The 17,115-nt window shown below is 39.7% G+C and overlaps 1 protein-coding gene across 1 annotated transcript in view; it reads left to right on the plus strand.

Annotated features, from left to right (window-relative positions):
- LOC143281634 (WD repeat and HMG-box DNA-binding protein 1-like) overlaps positions 1 to 17,115 on the plus strand; it is a 31,718-nt gene that overhangs the window by 3,185 nt on the left and 11,418 nt on the right. Inside the window, exons 2-14 of the mRNA XM_076586881.1 lie at positions 2,670 to 2,781; positions 3,385 to 3,536; positions 6,200 to 6,308; positions 8,106 to 8,203; positions 9,007 to 9,052; positions 10,204 to 10,296; positions 10,965 to 11,071; positions 11,804 to 11,888; positions 13,094 to 13,135; positions 14,123 to 14,318; positions 15,395 to 15,549; positions 15,895 to 16,079; positions 16,831 to 16,912. Of these exons, the coding sequence (XP_076442996.1) occupies positions 2,670 to 2,781; positions 3,385 to 3,536; positions 6,200 to 6,308; positions 8,106 to 8,203; positions 9,007 to 9,052; positions 10,204 to 10,296; positions 10,965 to 11,071; positions 11,804 to 11,888; positions 13,094 to 13,135; positions 14,123 to 14,318; positions 15,395 to 15,549; positions 15,895 to 16,079; positions 16,831 to 16,912 (1,462 nt within the window). The remainder of the gene's footprint in view (positions 1 to 2,669; positions 2,782 to 3,384; positions 3,537 to 6,199; positions 6,309 to 8,105; positions 8,204 to 9,006; positions 9,053 to 10,203; positions 10,297 to 10,964; positions 11,072 to 11,803; positions 11,889 to 13,093; positions 13,136 to 14,122; positions 14,319 to 15,394; positions 15,550 to 15,894; positions 16,080 to 16,830; positions 16,913 to 17,115) is intronic.

Raw genomic sequence — 17,115 nt, forward strand, 5'->3', positions numbered from 1 at the left:
GATATTACAGTGCATTTTGAAATGGAATCTATTGTTCTGGTTTTTGGGAACTGTTTCTGTGAGACCAATAACATGCGGTTTTATTTCCCCTACTCTTATCTTGAGTTCCTCTATCTTATTGGAGAGGCTATCTACATTACCATATAAAAGAACACAATCACAGGAAAACTGAAAGTCTTTAAAAATTATTTACAGTCTAGTTTACATTGTCAGGTTGCAGTCACTCGTCATCTGTCTTGGTCTGTTTTTCCTTCACTTTGTCCGACTATGTCTGGTCCTCAACTTTTGTCTTTTTGACTATAAGGCCGTTTCTGATAATTAAATCCTTTTCCCCTTTGGTCATTCTTTCTTCTTTTTTTTTCTGTCAGTAGATCCTTGAATTTTTGTCTTTCTATTTGTGTCATATTGTTTATGTACACCCTTTTCTTAGGGTCACTAATTCCCTGATTTGTCATTGTTGCTTTTTTCATGATTTCTTTTTTTCTACTGTCTGTGGTCACAGTCACTTTCAGCATCCTAGGTCTGTTACCCCCTTGTTTTCCCAACCTGATTGGGTTTGTCAGTTCTCTTTTATCCACTGCCACTTGGCATTTTCCCATTATTTTCATGATTTCGTCCATGTCATCTTCTTTCCTTTCTTCTGCAGTTGTCTTGTCACTTTCTTTCAGATTGACAATCACAATATTGTTTTTTCTCTTCTCTTTTTCCTCTTTTTGCGAGGGCTTCTGTCAGTTTTCTATCCACAATTTCTTCTATTTTCTTCTCCTGCTTTTCTCCCCCTGTTTCTTTCTCTATTGCTTTGAGTCTTTGGGAAAACATTGTTATCATTTTCTATTTTTGTTTCCAGTCTGGTTTGTCCTTCCACTCTGTCAACTGTACATGGCTCACAGACCCATTGGAGACTTTTATTCTCCGTCAATTGTTTGAATAGGTCAGGTTTTACTTTGGCGCATGCTACATCACACGCCAGTACATAGACATCCATGAAAGCAGATTTGTACAAATGTGTTTTGTGGCCAGATTTGAAGTGAGATTTTGTTTCAGCATGGCAGATTTGGCAGGGACGTTTATTCCAGTTGACAGGACCTAGTAATGAACAGGCACGCTGCCCTTGTAATTTCTTTTATGAATCAGCAGATGATCACAATGAACCAGGTGGAACATGAGGCTGTACAAAATGAGACACATACTGAGGCTGCACCAGATGAGACACATACTGGGGGAACATACCAAAGTATTGAAACACAAGTTACCATGTTCATGACCAGAGTTCAGCTTGTTCACAATGAGAACTAGCTTTCAAAACATTTATTCAGTGGACCTTGTATCTGTCACACCTTGCCTGTTTATTTTGAATGCTGCTTTGCTCAGTACAAAAGTAATGCCAATAGTAAAATAAATGCCTTTTTGTACACTTGCCTATTTGTTTGATATAGTTCTAGTCTTCTGCTTAACCTTCGATCTGAATTGAATTTTAAAAAAAGATATGAAAAAAGGAAAAAATCCATGATATTGTTAGAGGTTAAGTCATAGTAGAGAAGCATAATTCTATGCCCCTCTTCAAGGTTTTAACCTCAGCGAGCAAGGGTAGATCAAACTCTCATGCACCAGACATGATGTGTGGACATGACCATGAGCAAAGATTTTATGTAATGAATGCCCATGTGCATGCATGTGAGTGATGACTGTGTGATGGGGATAAATAGGGTTATGCAAGTATGCAAGTGAGTTGGATTGGTGCAGACCTTAGGGGTATGTTGACTCCATTTGAAGGGGATGGGTCAGGATTATATTTGCAAGGGCAAGTAGATAGCGGTTGCTCTTGTTTTTTGTAGGTGTTGATGTGACTGAAAAGTTGTGTGTGTATAGTTGCATATATATGTGTGATGCAAGTAGATAGGATATTGCCATTGTTGGGCCGTATCCACATTTCTTCCCGTCCACTCTGTTTGACTACTTTGATTGATTGATATGAATATTTATATTGCGCCTTTCCTCGGTTGGAGTCCAAGCTCTAAGCGCTTTACAAATATGGGGTCATTTGCACAACAGGCTGCCTACCTGGGTAGAGCCGACTGACGGCTTCCACTGGGTGCTCATCATTCATTTCCTGTGTCATTCAACTAGATTTCAGGCATGCACACATATATACTCAGACAGACTTGTAACATTTTATGTCAATGACTGTTTTATTTATTTACCCCGCCATGTAGGCAGCCATACTCCATTTTTGGGGGTGTGCATGCTGGGTATATTCTTGTTTCTATAAGTATAACTCATCGAATGCTTACATGGATTACAGGATGTTTAAAGTGTGTATTTAATCTTCTGCGTGCGTATACATACGAAGGGGGTTCAGGCACTAGCAGGTCTGCACATATATTGACCTGAGAGATCAGAGAAATCAACCCTTTACCCACCAGGCGCTATCACCGAGATTTGAACCCGTGACCCTCAGATTGAAAGTCACCATTTGGCTATTACTCATTCCATCTTCAGGGGGAAAATTTTCAATATTGCCAGATCTTGAAAGATGTGTGCTTGAAGAATGGTGCTTTACTGATACTGACAGTACTCTTCAATTGTATTTAAAGATTTTTTTTTACAATAATTCTGTTTCCATGGATTTATATTATGTGTAAAATTTGTGATCTCTGATGTGCTTGCAGGTATATCCTGACGTGTGGCTCTGATGGTGATGTTAGAATCTGGGATGGCATCGACGATGATGATGCAGTTTCACACAGATTGGGTGACAGAGCCTACAGCATTGCTTTCAAAGTCAGTGGAGATGAACAGAATCTCTAAGCCTTTATTGACCATTTTATTATTTGGTCTATGTGTCATAGTTCCAACTGCATGATTAAAAGAAATCATTGAACTTGAAGTGTCAGAAATGAATTTTGAAGTTGTATTTGTTGGAGAGTGATTCTATCAATAATACTTGACTTAATTAAAAACATCATAGTCATGGTCTGCTTAGTAAGCCTTACAGACTAAAATCATGTATTCTTATTCTGTGTTATGGACACACCAAGATTATACTGGAGTGTTAAATTCTCCCTTTATCTTTATCGGCTCACTTGCTCATGCACAAATGGTTAAGCATTTTCAGTAATATGACAAGTTCATGGGAGCAATCCAAGGTTCCTTTTTATTTCAAAGGGGAAAAAAATTTCCATTATTTCTTGCTTTGATAATCTTTTTTTTTTTCTTTTTTTTTTTTTTTTTTTTAACTGACCTGTCATAGTCATAATTATTAGTTTAAAAAAAAAAAAAGTTCTGTTTGTGTGTTTATGATGTGAACATGATACTACATAGCTAGCACGTTGTTAAACCTAAAGAATTACGAATATAATTAAAGAAAGTTGACTGTCGTTACAGAACAACAGGTTCCTCACAGCAACAGACACCAACTCAGTCCAGGCCAGTAAGTTCCCAGATGGCCTGCCTGATGGCCTGGTGACCCGATTCACGGCCCCCATCAACCACATGGTGCTCAACACCTCTGGTACTCACATGGTGGCTGGGTCCAGGTGAGTTTGTGTGCGTGTGTTTATGTGTAAGAACGTATGTGTGATGGTTTAGGTTTGATGTAGCCAGTCAGGGCTCGACATTAGCGGTTGCCCACTGGCCATGGCAAGTAGATCATTGTGTCAAGCAAGTAATGTCCTTTCTAAACTTGCCTGACCAGGCAAGTTATATTTTTCAAGACTAGCATTGTATGTTTTTAAAAATATGTCACGCTTCTGACACCGATCGTCAGACTCTTCGTCTTGCAGACAATGTTTTGAGTTTGACAAGTGATCACTGGAAAAAGAGAGATATCATGCAGCTCTAAAAGGTAATTTGCTATTGGTTGCTGTTAGGGAACCAGTGGTAATTTTTCTCACAGCACATCACATAACTCAGAATCGCAACTCAACAGACTCTAATGTTGTTCCACTTCAAAAAAATTTTTTTAAAGTTTGTATGAGACAATCGATCTCCATGGATGAACAGCCAAAACTGAAACGTCAAAAACAGCAGAAGACTGTCTACAAAGAGGAGAGAGAATACAGTTTTTAGCTGAAATAGCTGAAAGAATTTCCATGGCTCACAGCCAGCTTCAGAAACATGCCAAAGGCAGTGTTTTATCAAGTGAGAGAGAAAACTTGTTTTAGCATTCAAAACAACATTCTTTTTTTTTTATGAAACACAAGAAAACAAACTCAGTTAAAGAAAAGGTTTTGACTGCTTCTCTGTGTGTGTGCGTGCGCGCGCATATGTAAGTTTCTGAAAGCAGGGCAAGTGCAAAATATGTCTGGGCAAGTGAATTTTCCAGTGACTTGCCTGACTGGACTAGTGGGGGGAAAAAAGTTAATGTCTAGCCCTGCCAGTTAAAAGAATTCCACATAATTAGATTATAGTGAAATGGTCACATACAGCAGAAGTATAAACTTACAAGAAACAGTATCTTACTCTGCGTGTGCAGTGTATTATTGACTCATCGCAAATTCTATTGGCACCAAGCAGCAGCTCAATTCAGAACTTACTGGTTAATTCTAGCTTGCCAAGCACGTAAACTACATTATAGAGGACTGTCTACCATGGCACCAGCTGTTTGGTTTCCATGTCGGTTCATTCAACAGCATCCGTGCTTGTCATCATGATCTATCTGTGAACCTGGTTGGTGAACTTCACAAGACAATGTCTTGAAAACTAGGCTAGTTTTTATTCATGACTCTTGACAGTGACATGAAGTTTGTAGCATGTGAAAATTGACTGAAATATGATGGGCGCAATAGCCGACTGGTTAAAGCGTTGGACTTTCAATCTGAGGGTCACAGGTTCGAATCTCGGTGATGGCGCCAGGTGGGTAAAGGGTGGAGATTTTTCCGATCTCCCAGGTCAACATATGTGCAGACCTGCTAGTGCCTGAACCCCCTTCGTGTGTATACGGAAGCAGAGATCAAATACACACGTTAAAGATCCTGTAATTCATGTGAGCGTTCGGTGGGTTATGGAAACAAGAACATACCCAGCATGCACACCCCTGTAAGCGGAGTATGGCTGCCTACATGGCAAGGTAAAAATGGTCATACATGTAAAAGCCCTCTCATGTACATACGAATGAACATGGGAGTCGTCGCAGCCCACGAACGCAGAAGAAAAAGTAGAAGAAGACTGAAACATGATGTGAGGTGCTGCATGCAACACTTTCATAATTGTTCTATTAATACCTCGGTTTAATCACATGAATCAGGCCTTGTTTTATGTGGGGGTCTTTTTGACATTGTTATCTTTTCTTTAGCTCTCTGTGTGTATATTGTATTGTATTGTATTTCTCTTTTTATCACGACAGATTTCTCTGTGTGAAATTCGGGCTGTTCTCCCCAGGGAGAGTATGTCGCTACACAACATCGCCACCCGTTTTTTTGTATTTTTTCCTGCGTGCAGTTTTATTTGTTTTTCCTATCGAAGTGGATTTTTCTACAGAATTTTGCCAGGAACAACCCTTTTGTTGCCATGGGTTCTTTTACGTGCGCTAAGTGCATGCTGCTTACAGGACCTCAGTTTATAGTCTCATCCGAATGACTAGCGTCCAGACCACCGTTCAAGGTCTAGTGGAGGGGGGAGAAAATATCAGTGACTGAGCCGTGATTCGAACCAGCGCGCTCAGATTCTCTCGCTTCCTAGGCGGACGCATTACCTCTCGGTCATCACTCCACATATATTTGAAGACTTGTAAAAAGTTAACTCTTCTTCGCAAGTAACAGTCTGTAGAAGGCAACATTGTGTCAGCAAGCAGTCACCATTAACATGCTTTTCATTGTCTCTTGTGCAGATTTCTTTCTCTTTTTTTTTCTTCTTTTTCTTTTGAAGTATCAAAATTCACATCACGGGGAGAGCAGCAGTTCCTGAGTCATGCAGCTAGTTTGAGAAATGTCATATAGCAGTATGTTTTCTTTTAGTCATTTCTGTTCATTGATTGATTTCTTTATTGTGACAATTTGATGTCATTTAGTACATTAACTTCTAACTTGCCCTGCATATATATTAGACATGGAATGTTGTCATGTTCTGAGAGAATGTTTTCTAGAAAAACAACAACAAAGAACACCAGTATTTTTTTTTTTTTTTTTTTTTCATTTAGCATTACTGTTAAGTTTTATTCACTTTGATGTCACAACTGGACTTCGATGCTTTGTGTTGTCAGTGACTTCACGGTGAAGGTGGTGGAGGTGGAGAGCAGCAGTCACAAAGTGTATCGTGGCCACAAAGCTCCTGTACTGTCAGTGGCTCTGGATCCTACTGAACAGCTTGTGGTGAGTTTGTGTGGTAGAGGTGTAGCCCACTGAACAGCTTGTGGAGAGTTTGTGTGGTAGAGGTGTAGCCCACTGAACAGCTTGTGGAGAGTTTGTGTGGTAGGGGTGTAGCCCACTGAACAACTTGTGAGTTTGTGTGGTAGGGGTGTAGCCCACTGAACAGCTTGTGGAGAGTTTGTGTGGTAGGGGTGTAGCCCACAGAACAGCTTGTGGTGAGTTTGTGTGGTAGGGGTGTAGCCCACTGAACAGCTTGTGGAGAGTTTGTGTGGTAGGGGTATAGCCCACAGAACAGCTTGTGGTGGGTTTGTGTGGTAGGGGTATAGCCCACAGAACAGCTTGTGGTGGGTTTGTGTGGCAGGGGTATAGCCCACAGAACAGCTTGTGGAGAGTTTGTGTGGTAGGGGTGTAGCCCACAGAACAGCTTGTGGTGAGTTTGTGTGGTAGGGGTGTAGCCCACAGAACAGCTTGTGGTGAGTTTGTGTGGTAGGGGTGTAGCCCACAGAACAGCTTGTGGTGAGTTTGTGTGGTAGGGGTGTAGCCCACAGAACAGCTTGTGGTGGGTTTGTGTGGTAGGGGTGTAGCCCACAGAACAGCTTGTGGTGGGTTTGTGTGGTAGGGGTGTAGCCTACTGAACAGCTTGTGGAAAGCGTGTATTTATGGTAGGTGCATAGCCTGCACAACAACTTGATGTGTGTGTGGTAGGGACATAGCCCATATAACAACTTGTGGTTGGGGCATGGTAGGGGCATAGCCCATAGAAAACTTGTGGTAAATATGTGGTAGGAGTGTAGGCAACTTCAGGTGTGTGTATTTAGTAGGAGTACAGTCCGCACAACTTGTGGTAAGTGTATGTGGTAAGGACATAGCCCACAGAATAATTTATTAAAAGCATATGTGGTAAGGGCATAGTCCACAGAACAAATTGTGTTAAGTGTTTGTGGTAGGGAGGTAGCCCACAGAACAAGTTGTGGTGAGTGTGTTTGGTAGGGACATAGCCCACATAACAATTTGTGGTGTGTGTGGAAGGTGTAAGGCCCACAGTATTGTACTGTGTGTATGTGTCGTAGGAGCGTAGCCCACAATATCAGAGGATATCAGAAAAAAGAGTAATCTCTGTATAGTGTATTATTTGTAGTTTTTTGAGGTGGGAAAAACTTAACAGAAATGTGCTGAGAGTCCCAGGATGCACAAAACCTAGAAACCTGTAAATCTGAAATCAGATGCATTATCTTTGGTTCAAACATCTGATCATTGAACTTGAAGGCTTCTGCCATACTGACTTCTGACATGCCTCTCTCTTCATGCCCCAGGACCATTTAGGAATTGATGTGAGGAAGGATTCCATGAATAAAACTTTGTTGAGTGCTGCATGCATCTTTAGACACATGCCCTGTCCCTTTTCTCTCTGTTCTTCTTTTAATGTTCCCATGTCTGTGTTCAGTCCTGACAATAACAAATAACAGGAAATATGAGAACATTTGCAGTGGGTCACTTGACTTTTCGATTTATCTGAATTATCAGCAATGTGGTCAGTTCAAAAGGAGATTTCTCTTTGTCTCCTGCAAAATGATTGTGACTGCAGTTTTAAACTCCAAAAACAATTTGTTAATGTTGTTCCTTTGCATTTCTGATGAACATTGCTAATAAACTTCAAAACTTGCACAGAAAACCAGCTATAGTATGAGGCTTAATTCACCAACTTCGTGTACCAGTACACACTTGCAAAAACTTGCGCCCACACAATCAAGAAACTACATTTGAAAGACATGCACTGATTCACAGTTGAACTGTTAACAGGCAACATCCAGTTGTGATGGAAGTGTACAGGTGTGGACCATGGCAGACCAGACTGAAGTGAAAACACTTCAAGTGCTTGACAAGTGCAGTGACGTCAGGTTAGTGTTTGCTCTGTCATGTTTCAATTTCTGTTTCAAGGCTGTTTCAAAGTTTGCAGACTGACCCATAATGAGCAACAGCACCAAAAAAAAAAGGGGGGGGGGGTTGAGCAAGCAGATGATCAACTTACATGTAGACCTAATGCACTGCTCAGGCAATGAGAACCTACCAAATGCTGCAAGGAAAGTTGTGTGGGGTGGGAGTGGGGTTCTGTCATGGCTGTATTTAATCAGAACCTTTTAGGGGGTGAGGGCGCAAAAGTATTAAAGCAGCTGTTACCAAGTCAAGGCACTGTTCTGAGATTCTTGAAAGAGTTTGAGACACGTGTGTAAGATCAGCTGCTAGTAATAGTATTGAAGAGACAAGCAACTATTCTTAGAGTATGCTGAAGGCTGCTGTTACATCTATAATTTGGATGGTATAACATCGAAGATCGATTGTTGTTATGTGAATGGTCCTCAGTGTCCCAGATTGCAGTGTATACACAGCGTTGGTTTGAACTGACTTTTAGACAATGTTTCTATTTGTACCATTAGGTAGTCTAGAGGATTGATATCTTCATGCTTCATAGTAAACAATTTGTGGAAAAATCTTCCAGAGGTACACTTTGCAGGGATGCTTTGTATAGTTTTAGTTCTTCATGCAATCTGACACACACACACACACACACACACACACACACAAATAATATGTGTGTGTTTATGTGTAATGTTTCTTGTTTTTAGCAAGCATGGCATGTTTTTCTGCAAACAACTGTGACTATGTACTAATATTATTTGTAAATGTTTCTTTGTCCTTCTAGTCTTGCCAAGAGCCTGTGTCGTTTGTGCTGGTCTCCTGATGGGCAGGTAAGTATATTTTCTGCATGGGTTCTCCCTCTGTCTCTCCTGCTCGCTGAATATTTCAAGCAATATTTGTCCACACATCTGCCATGTTGAACACTTGACGCTGATTGCTTCCACTCAAAACTGAAATTGTCAAGGATTTAAAGTCATCCTGGTATCTCAGATGTCAGATGTATTTGCAACTCAGTTGGTAGGCAAGGGAAACAACGTAATGATCCATAGCATGTATTGGTGTTGGTAAACAGCAGAGAAATGACGAAAAGTTCGGAGTATTCTTGCTTGTTCTGGGATCTCTGGATCTTTAAATTATTGTTTTATCTTGAACAGTTGACACCTATATTGTAATATTAGCAGTAGCAACAATGATAGTTATGACAGTGAAAAAGATATAAACACAATTCTTCCACAGCACCATCCTCAGTAAGACAGATTATAGTGTCTTACAAAATGTGAAACCCGTACAGTGTACACACATATTCTCAAATATGTGCATGTGCACACTGCTTACACCCACTCATTTACTGTCCATTATGCCCTCAGGTAATAAGGGCAGTGATGAAGAACACTTTCACCCAGTCATTCTGTAGCACATGGACCACACAAAGAGACAATGAAATGTGAATTTACTTATATGCATTGTGCCTAAAGAGCACTCTGGCATATGTGAAGCATTATCTGTGTTTACAATTTCAAAATGTTTACAGTAAGTTGTGAACAGAGATAATATGGCAATACCTGGCTATCTTTCCGTTTGCACAGATGTATGTGTGCGAGAATGTATTGTAATTTGTTATTATATTCCTCTTTTGTCACAACAGATTTTTCTGTGAAATTTGGGCCGCTTTGTTTTCCTATCAAAGTGGATTCTTCCACAGAATTTTGCCAGAATGTTGCGGTGGGTTGTTTCACATGCAATAAGTGCATGCTATCCATAGAACCTCTGCTTATCATCTCATCCAAATGACTAGCACCTAGACCATCACTAAAGGTCTAATGGAAGGGGAGAAAACACTGGGTATATAAATAGATTGGGCGTGTTCATTTGAAAAATATGTGTGTTAGAGTGAGACTGGGCGTGTGACCCTAAATGTTCGTATGACAGATTTTATCATCACATATGTGCATTCAGTCAGAAGATGGTTGTGTCATTCCAGTTCCTGTTTGTACCAGTGGACAAGGAAATCCACTTGTATTCCAGGGAGAGCTGGGAGGTGGTGGACAAACTGTCCCACGCCGATGTAACCGGGGTAGGTAATGTCCCACTGTGGAAGGGAAGGGTGTTGTGTGGGTTTTTTGTTTGTTTGTTTGTTTCTTCCATTGAGGCAGCTAGTATCACAACTAGCTGGGTGTATTCAGGTGTTAAGGCTAGACTGCATTGTTTCCATTTTGTGACTATGCCTTGTTTGTCTTGGTCTGTTTCTTTGTTTTAATGTACTTGTGTAAAAATTTGGCCATTTCTCATGTGATTATGTCATGGTTTGAGTCAAAGCATTTAAAAACAGTGTCCGAGTCGATGGGACTGTTTTGCACTGGCTTATAATTTGAGTTCCTTGTTTCCATTTAGCTTTGATTGAAATCTTCAAGTATTTGATTTATTTCAGTGTCACAGGTATTTTGTTCATTTGTATACCAGTTAGAAGTTTTTAAAGTGTCTTAGTGGTTTAATAATGACCAAACCAGTGTTCTGAAAGATATACCACCACTTTGCAGTAGTTTTAGTTTCATTTATAGTTACTAGGTAAGTCACTGACTTGACATCCATTAACTAAAAATAAAATTTCAGGCTGGGAGGAAAAAAAATGTTTGTGTGGCGTGTATATGAGAACGTGCTTGAACTGTATATAATTACCTATGGTAACTTATCAACTGGTAAGTGTTTGCAGTTCTTAGAAATGTTCCGTCTTTTTGTGAACAGGTGGTCAGCGTAGTCAGTTTGAGCTTTGATGGTCAGTACCTGGCAGCTGCCTGTGGGGATGGTCTGATAGCTGTCTTTGACTGGCAGAAGCGCAAACTGGTGGAGAAGTAAGTTATTTCATTCTTTGGTCATCACTATTGTCATTTTTCTCATTAGGATGCGTTTTAAACCATTTGCCGATGTTGTAAAGTCATGTTGTAGTTATGTTATACTGACAGAAGTGTGGACAGGAAGAGAAGTTGATTTGTTTGGAATTTTACGAAAAATCTGTTTCTGTATTAGACGGGCGCAATAGCCGAGTGGTTAAAGCGTTGGACTTTCAATCTGAGGGTCCCGGGTTCGAATCACGGTGACGGCGCCTGGTGGGTAAAGGGTGGAGATTTTTACGATCTCCCAGGTCAACATTTGTGCAGACCTGCTAGTGCCTGAACCCCCTTCGTGTGTATATGCAAGCAGAAGATCAAATACGCACGTTAAAGATCCTGTAATCCATGTCAGCGTTCGGTGGGTTATGGAAACATCAACATACCCAGTATGCACACCCCCGAAAACGGAGTATGGCTGCCTACATGGCGGGGTAAAAACGGTCATACACGTAAAAGCCCACTCGTGTGCATACGAGTGAATGCAGAAGAAGAAGAAGAGAAGAGTTTCTGTATTAAATACTTTGTTGCATATCATCTCGTACATATGTTTAGAGTGAGGACGGTGGCTGATAAACTGACTGTATTTTTAAAGCAAGACAAGTCAGTTTATTTTGTTATGTTTCTGAACATTTCTCTGATTCACATTTCCTCCCAGATGACAAGTAAAGGGAGTATTGTCATGTTGTTTTCCAGGCGGAGACATGAAAAAGGTCTGACCATCACTGCTATAGCCTGGAACCCAACCAACAAACACCATCTGGCTTTCTGTGATAGAGAGGTTCAGTGGCCATACTTCTCTTTCTCTTGCTGTTATTCATGCATGCTACTCAATTTATTGTGCTTGCATTCTCTGTTCATGTGTTTTAATGACATAGGTACAATGATAAGAATATCTACCTACGAGATTTTCCCTATGTGGAATAGAGCACAAAATGATTATACCAGCAGACAGCTTTTACATCTGAGAGTACATTTCTTAACACACCTCAGTGGAGATCATTATAATGTATGTACATGATTTTTCCTTATAGTTTTATTCTTTTCCCATTTAAATTGTTATACAGTTATACCAATCACACCCTCAGAGGCAAATATCCCAGTATCCTGAGAAGGATGTGTGTGTCTTTTTGGAAGAGGCTTTCTGTGTAATTTATTTCATGCAGCCAAGACAATTTGGTTAAACTTAAGTAATGTTGCAAAGATGAGCAACGTAGTCCGATATATCCTGAGGTTTGATACCAGAAAAATACTATCATTTATGTTGTGTTTCATATAGTTTGTATTCTGTTTCTGATAGTTATGTTTTTTCAGTTGTTTATGTTTAATTTTGGTGTAAAATACTATTGCTGTTATATTATGATATCCTCCATGCCCCAGAAAGGGTGAAAGGATTAAATATTCTTGATTCTTGATTGTGTGTGAAACTGTGCTTGAAAGAATTTATAGGCTTTGTGATTAGGACTTCATTATTCTGGACTTAATTTTCTGCTCCAACAAAATAATAATCACCTTTTCTATATATAATGGAAAAAAAATTTTAATTAAAAAAAAAAGAGAGAGAGAGAAGAAGAAGAAAGTTCCATGTACTCCATGCAAGCTATGCTGCCACATAAAGTAACAGGACAAGCAAGACCTTCAACAAACTTAATCAAACACAGGAATTACGGAGTTGGAAAACGAATCATGAAATTCAAAAGGGATGAAGCTGACATCATGGCCAGTCAGAGGCCTACATAGCCAGTCATAATTCTAAGTTGTGACCATGAATTCCAAAAGGGATAAAGCAGATATCATGGCCTGTCTTAATCCTACATGGCCAGTCACATGCACACACACACACACACACACACAAGACTGGGTGGTTACATACACTCAACTTTATTTACACACCCCGAGTCAAAAATTAAAGATTGTGATATAGAGAGGAAAAAGACAAAATATGACAGAAATTCCATGTTTTTTTTTTTTTTTTATGTGACTCAGGGTCAGCTGGGCTTGGTGGAGGATCTGCTGACATCACCACAGGTATGTAGTCTACCTGTTGTTCTGTTGGTCACTGTCAGACATCCTGTTTTCTCCTCCTTTTAGCCCCATCCCCTAACCATTTTCTTTTCTGTGTTGACTACCTTGCTGCCTGTTGGTTGTTGACCGTCATGCTGTTGTCACCAGCGCTTTGATTTGTCTCTGCACAAGATTCAGTGCTGTATAAATACTATTATTATTATTAGTAGTAGTAGTTTTGTGTCTTTGCAGAACTCTGGCTGTTCTGAAGAACTTTCAGGCTGGATTTGTTTAGCAAAAGACAGTTCTTTTCTCTTTAGTTTTACTTTTAAACATTTTTTTTTTATGTATCTGTAAAGTACATGTACATAGGAATTCTTGTTCTCCTTCTGTCATAAAATTTAACATCCAGACCATATCTTTGTCTCTTATTTCTTTCATCTTTTTTTGGGGGGGTTGGGGGTGTTAATTTTTTTCTTAAAGATTATTTCATTGTACAAAGAACAGAAACACATTTAACTGACAGTGGAAAACAATAACAATAGCAAGTAAAAAGTAGATATTTATTCATATAGCTCATATGAATGTGTGTATATATATATATATATATATATATATATATAAATAATGTTGAGAATATCAACTTCGATATTATTGACAAGTGTATTATCGTCTTTGTTATGATTTTCTTTTTACTAAGCATTTAAGCATACACGAGAAAAAAAATAAGGACATAATACAGATAACAGATAGGTCACAAGATTATTCATTCAGCCGGAGCAATGTGAATCTTCAGTACACTTAAAAAAGCAACAATGTTGGCAGCAGGACATATTCACACATACAAGGTAGAATCAAGTATAAGTACAACATCTGCTTTGGAAAACTTGTACAAGATGTTGACAAAATCAGGAGTCATCTTTAACAAGCTACCATTTTAATTTAAAATTCAGATTGTTTTGACTCCATGAAACGTCTATATTTTCCTCTTGTTTCTCTGTTGTTTGATAGGAAACAGCGGAGTCCTCCACTGAGCCATCCGGTATGCAAGGTGTTTTTGATGACGACGACGACATGCTGATCCAGGCCAGCTGCAAAGCAGAGGAAAATGCTGATGGGGACGATGACGATGACGCAGAGAGCATTGACCTGGGGGCAATAAAGAAAAGCCTGATGCCTGTCATCCTGGGCGACGAGGAGAGCAGAGGTAGGAGGTGTGGGTGGTGACTGGCTGGGTGGGAATTGTTTGGCCACCCACCTGCCACTGATGTATGTATGTTAATTTGTTTATTGTCTATTAACACATGTTGCTGATATTAAGATTTTCTTTTTCTTTTTATTCTTCAAGGGATACATTTACATTTGCCATCATTCACTGATTTGGTCTGTCTGGATATTTGGAAACAGTCAGAAACAAATTTTTGCTATGTTTATGCATGATGAATATCAGATGCATTGATGCCAGTTGAATCTTAGTTCCTTTCAGGAACAAAGTAGCATTTTGATGCTTGTGTTTGTGTGCTTTTTTGTTAAAAACTTGTTTTTGCCTCCCCTCCACTGCTGAGTCCAGTAGTTTTGTATAGTGTCCATTCCTTTTTGGTGATATTAATTGCAGTGAAAAATAAACAAACATAAAATAAATATATTCATGCATATGCTCTTCTTCAGTTGCCAGTTTCTTCTCATCTCCCTTTCTCTGTTCACACATCCATTCATTTGATGTATAGTTAAACTTCAGTTATCTATTTATAAAATCAACAGCTGACAATTCAACTGCGTGGGTGATATAAAAGATCATTTCGATTTTGAAATTCATTCATATTTATATCCTTCCTTTTTTATCTCCTTGTTGAAGTTAGAAGTCCAGTAAGGGATGTTGGACAGAAGTATTTTTCCTGCAGATGAATGTAATGTTTTGTATTCCTAAGGGACTCTCAGCAAAGATACCATCAACATTCCTCACCGCATATTTTTCTGCAAATCTATCCACCATTTAATTCCCCTTTAGACCACAATGTGGTGGAATCCAACAAAAAAAACAACAAAAAACAGTTCTACACGACAAGTTATCAGTTGATGAAAAAGAGTATTGCATATACCTTTTATCTACCATAAGCTGATAATGCTGTATCTACCTTTTATCTGCCATGAGCTGATAGTGCTGTATGTTGAAATGTGGCAGATATAAGACTGTTTTAAAATGTCGCAACAGCCTTATGTCTGCTTTTGTTCTCAGTGTCAACAAAATAAACAAGCCACTGACTCCATGAACTTGTTTGACAGACTCCATCTGGGGAGCCAAGCCAGGAGAGGAGGCACCAGCTGCCACAACCTCCACACCAGTGGCGCCGATTGTGGTGGAGGGATTCAAACCCACTCCCCTGCAGAAAGCTTTCCAGCCAGGATCCACCCCTGTACACCTGAGCAGCAGATTTATGGTAGTTTGTGGGCTTGGTTCCCACACGCTTTTATATCACACAAGTGGTCTTTGGTGATATGGTGGCTATTGAATAATCTGTAAATGGTACTAGCAGTCATACTGTACCTGTTTTTTTGTTGTTGTTTTTTAAGGCAAGGAATTATGGGAACATTAAATGTGAAGAATATATGTCCTGACTCAAGACTGGTTGGCATGGTTTGATTTGTCATTAAACTTGGTTACAGTCTTCCAGGTTTCTTTTGTTTTGTTTTTAAACCTAAATGCTGTCCTGAAAAGCTCGGGGATTAGTGTTTTTCTCTTCATTGATAATGCAGTAAAATGTTGCGGTGCATGTTGTTGACAGAAATGGAACAGTGTTGGCATCATAAGACAGTATAACACGGAGGACGAGAACTCCATCGACATTGAATTCCACGACACGGCAACCCACCATGCCATGCACATCACAAACACCAGTGACTACACCATGGCTGATCTGTCGCCTGAGGCTGTGGTCCTGGCCACTGCCAGTGATGAAGAATCAAAGAGGTACTGCAAGATTTCAGCTGTACGCTGGATCTTCCTTCTCATTTTCTCATGCTGTCTTCTTCTCTTGCTCTCCTGCCCTCCTGATCCTTTCTGTTACAACTTGTTAAATGATTGGCTTCATCTCATGCCCGTCTTATGAAGCACTGAATGTAAGGTATGAGCACATTTTCACACAGCAGAATGTCACTGTAGCTTTAAAAGGTGTGTTGCTTTCTTTTCATTCCAAATAAGAATACATGCTTTTGACATTCATGCCCTGTGTACATGAACTGATGAAATCTTGAGAAAAGTCTACTATTTGGTAAGCTAGACTGCTACATTTCAAGGTTTTGGAGTGCCTTGCTGTAGATCGAAACAGAATCAGTGGAAACTAGCAAAAAGTAAGCAAAAACTGAAACTGACCGTATCCAAACTTCAAATTCAGTCAGAACCAAAACTCTTAATCCTGAGCTAAAAACCAGAGTATAATTATACTTCCATTGAATGGCTTGGGAAGCAACTCAAGCCACTCCCCTGTCACGTAGTTGATAGTTAGAAACGACAAGAACAAAATATTATCTCTTTTTTTTTTTTTTTTGCAAGGAATAGAAATAACAGACATCTGTGATTGTCCTGGTATAGAAGGTGAATTCTCTGTACTTGCTTACTGAAAATGAATAGCTTTTGTTCAGGATATGATCAGTGCACGATCGACGACTTTTGGCATTAATTGTTTGCTGACGCTGGTGATGTATTGTGTGTGGCTGTGCAGCAAACTGTTGTGTATGCACTTTGGATCCTGGGACAGTGCCAAGGAGTGGAGCACCACCATGCCCGATGGCGAGGTTATCCGGGTAGGTCAGAGTCCTCCTGTGAAACTTTGAGGGGGAAAGTATGTTTGCATTCAACCTGCCTTCAGTCCGTATTTCATCAAAGTTGTTTTCGTTGTTGTCGCTGCTGAAGCCTGATCAGAGTTTGGTATGCCTCAACAAGCATTTACTGTTGACAGTGCTATGTATAAAACAGTGCATCGAGGAAATGTATATTGTGATTTTCA

Source organism: Babylonia areolata, chromosome 4 (assembly GCF_041734735.1).
Source record: "Babylonia areolata isolate BAREFJ2019XMU chromosome 4, ASM4173473v1, whole genome shotgun sequence".
Classification (NCBI taxonomy): domain Eukaryota; kingdom Metazoa; phylum Mollusca; class Gastropoda; order Neogastropoda; family Buccinidae; genus Babylonia; species Babylonia areolata.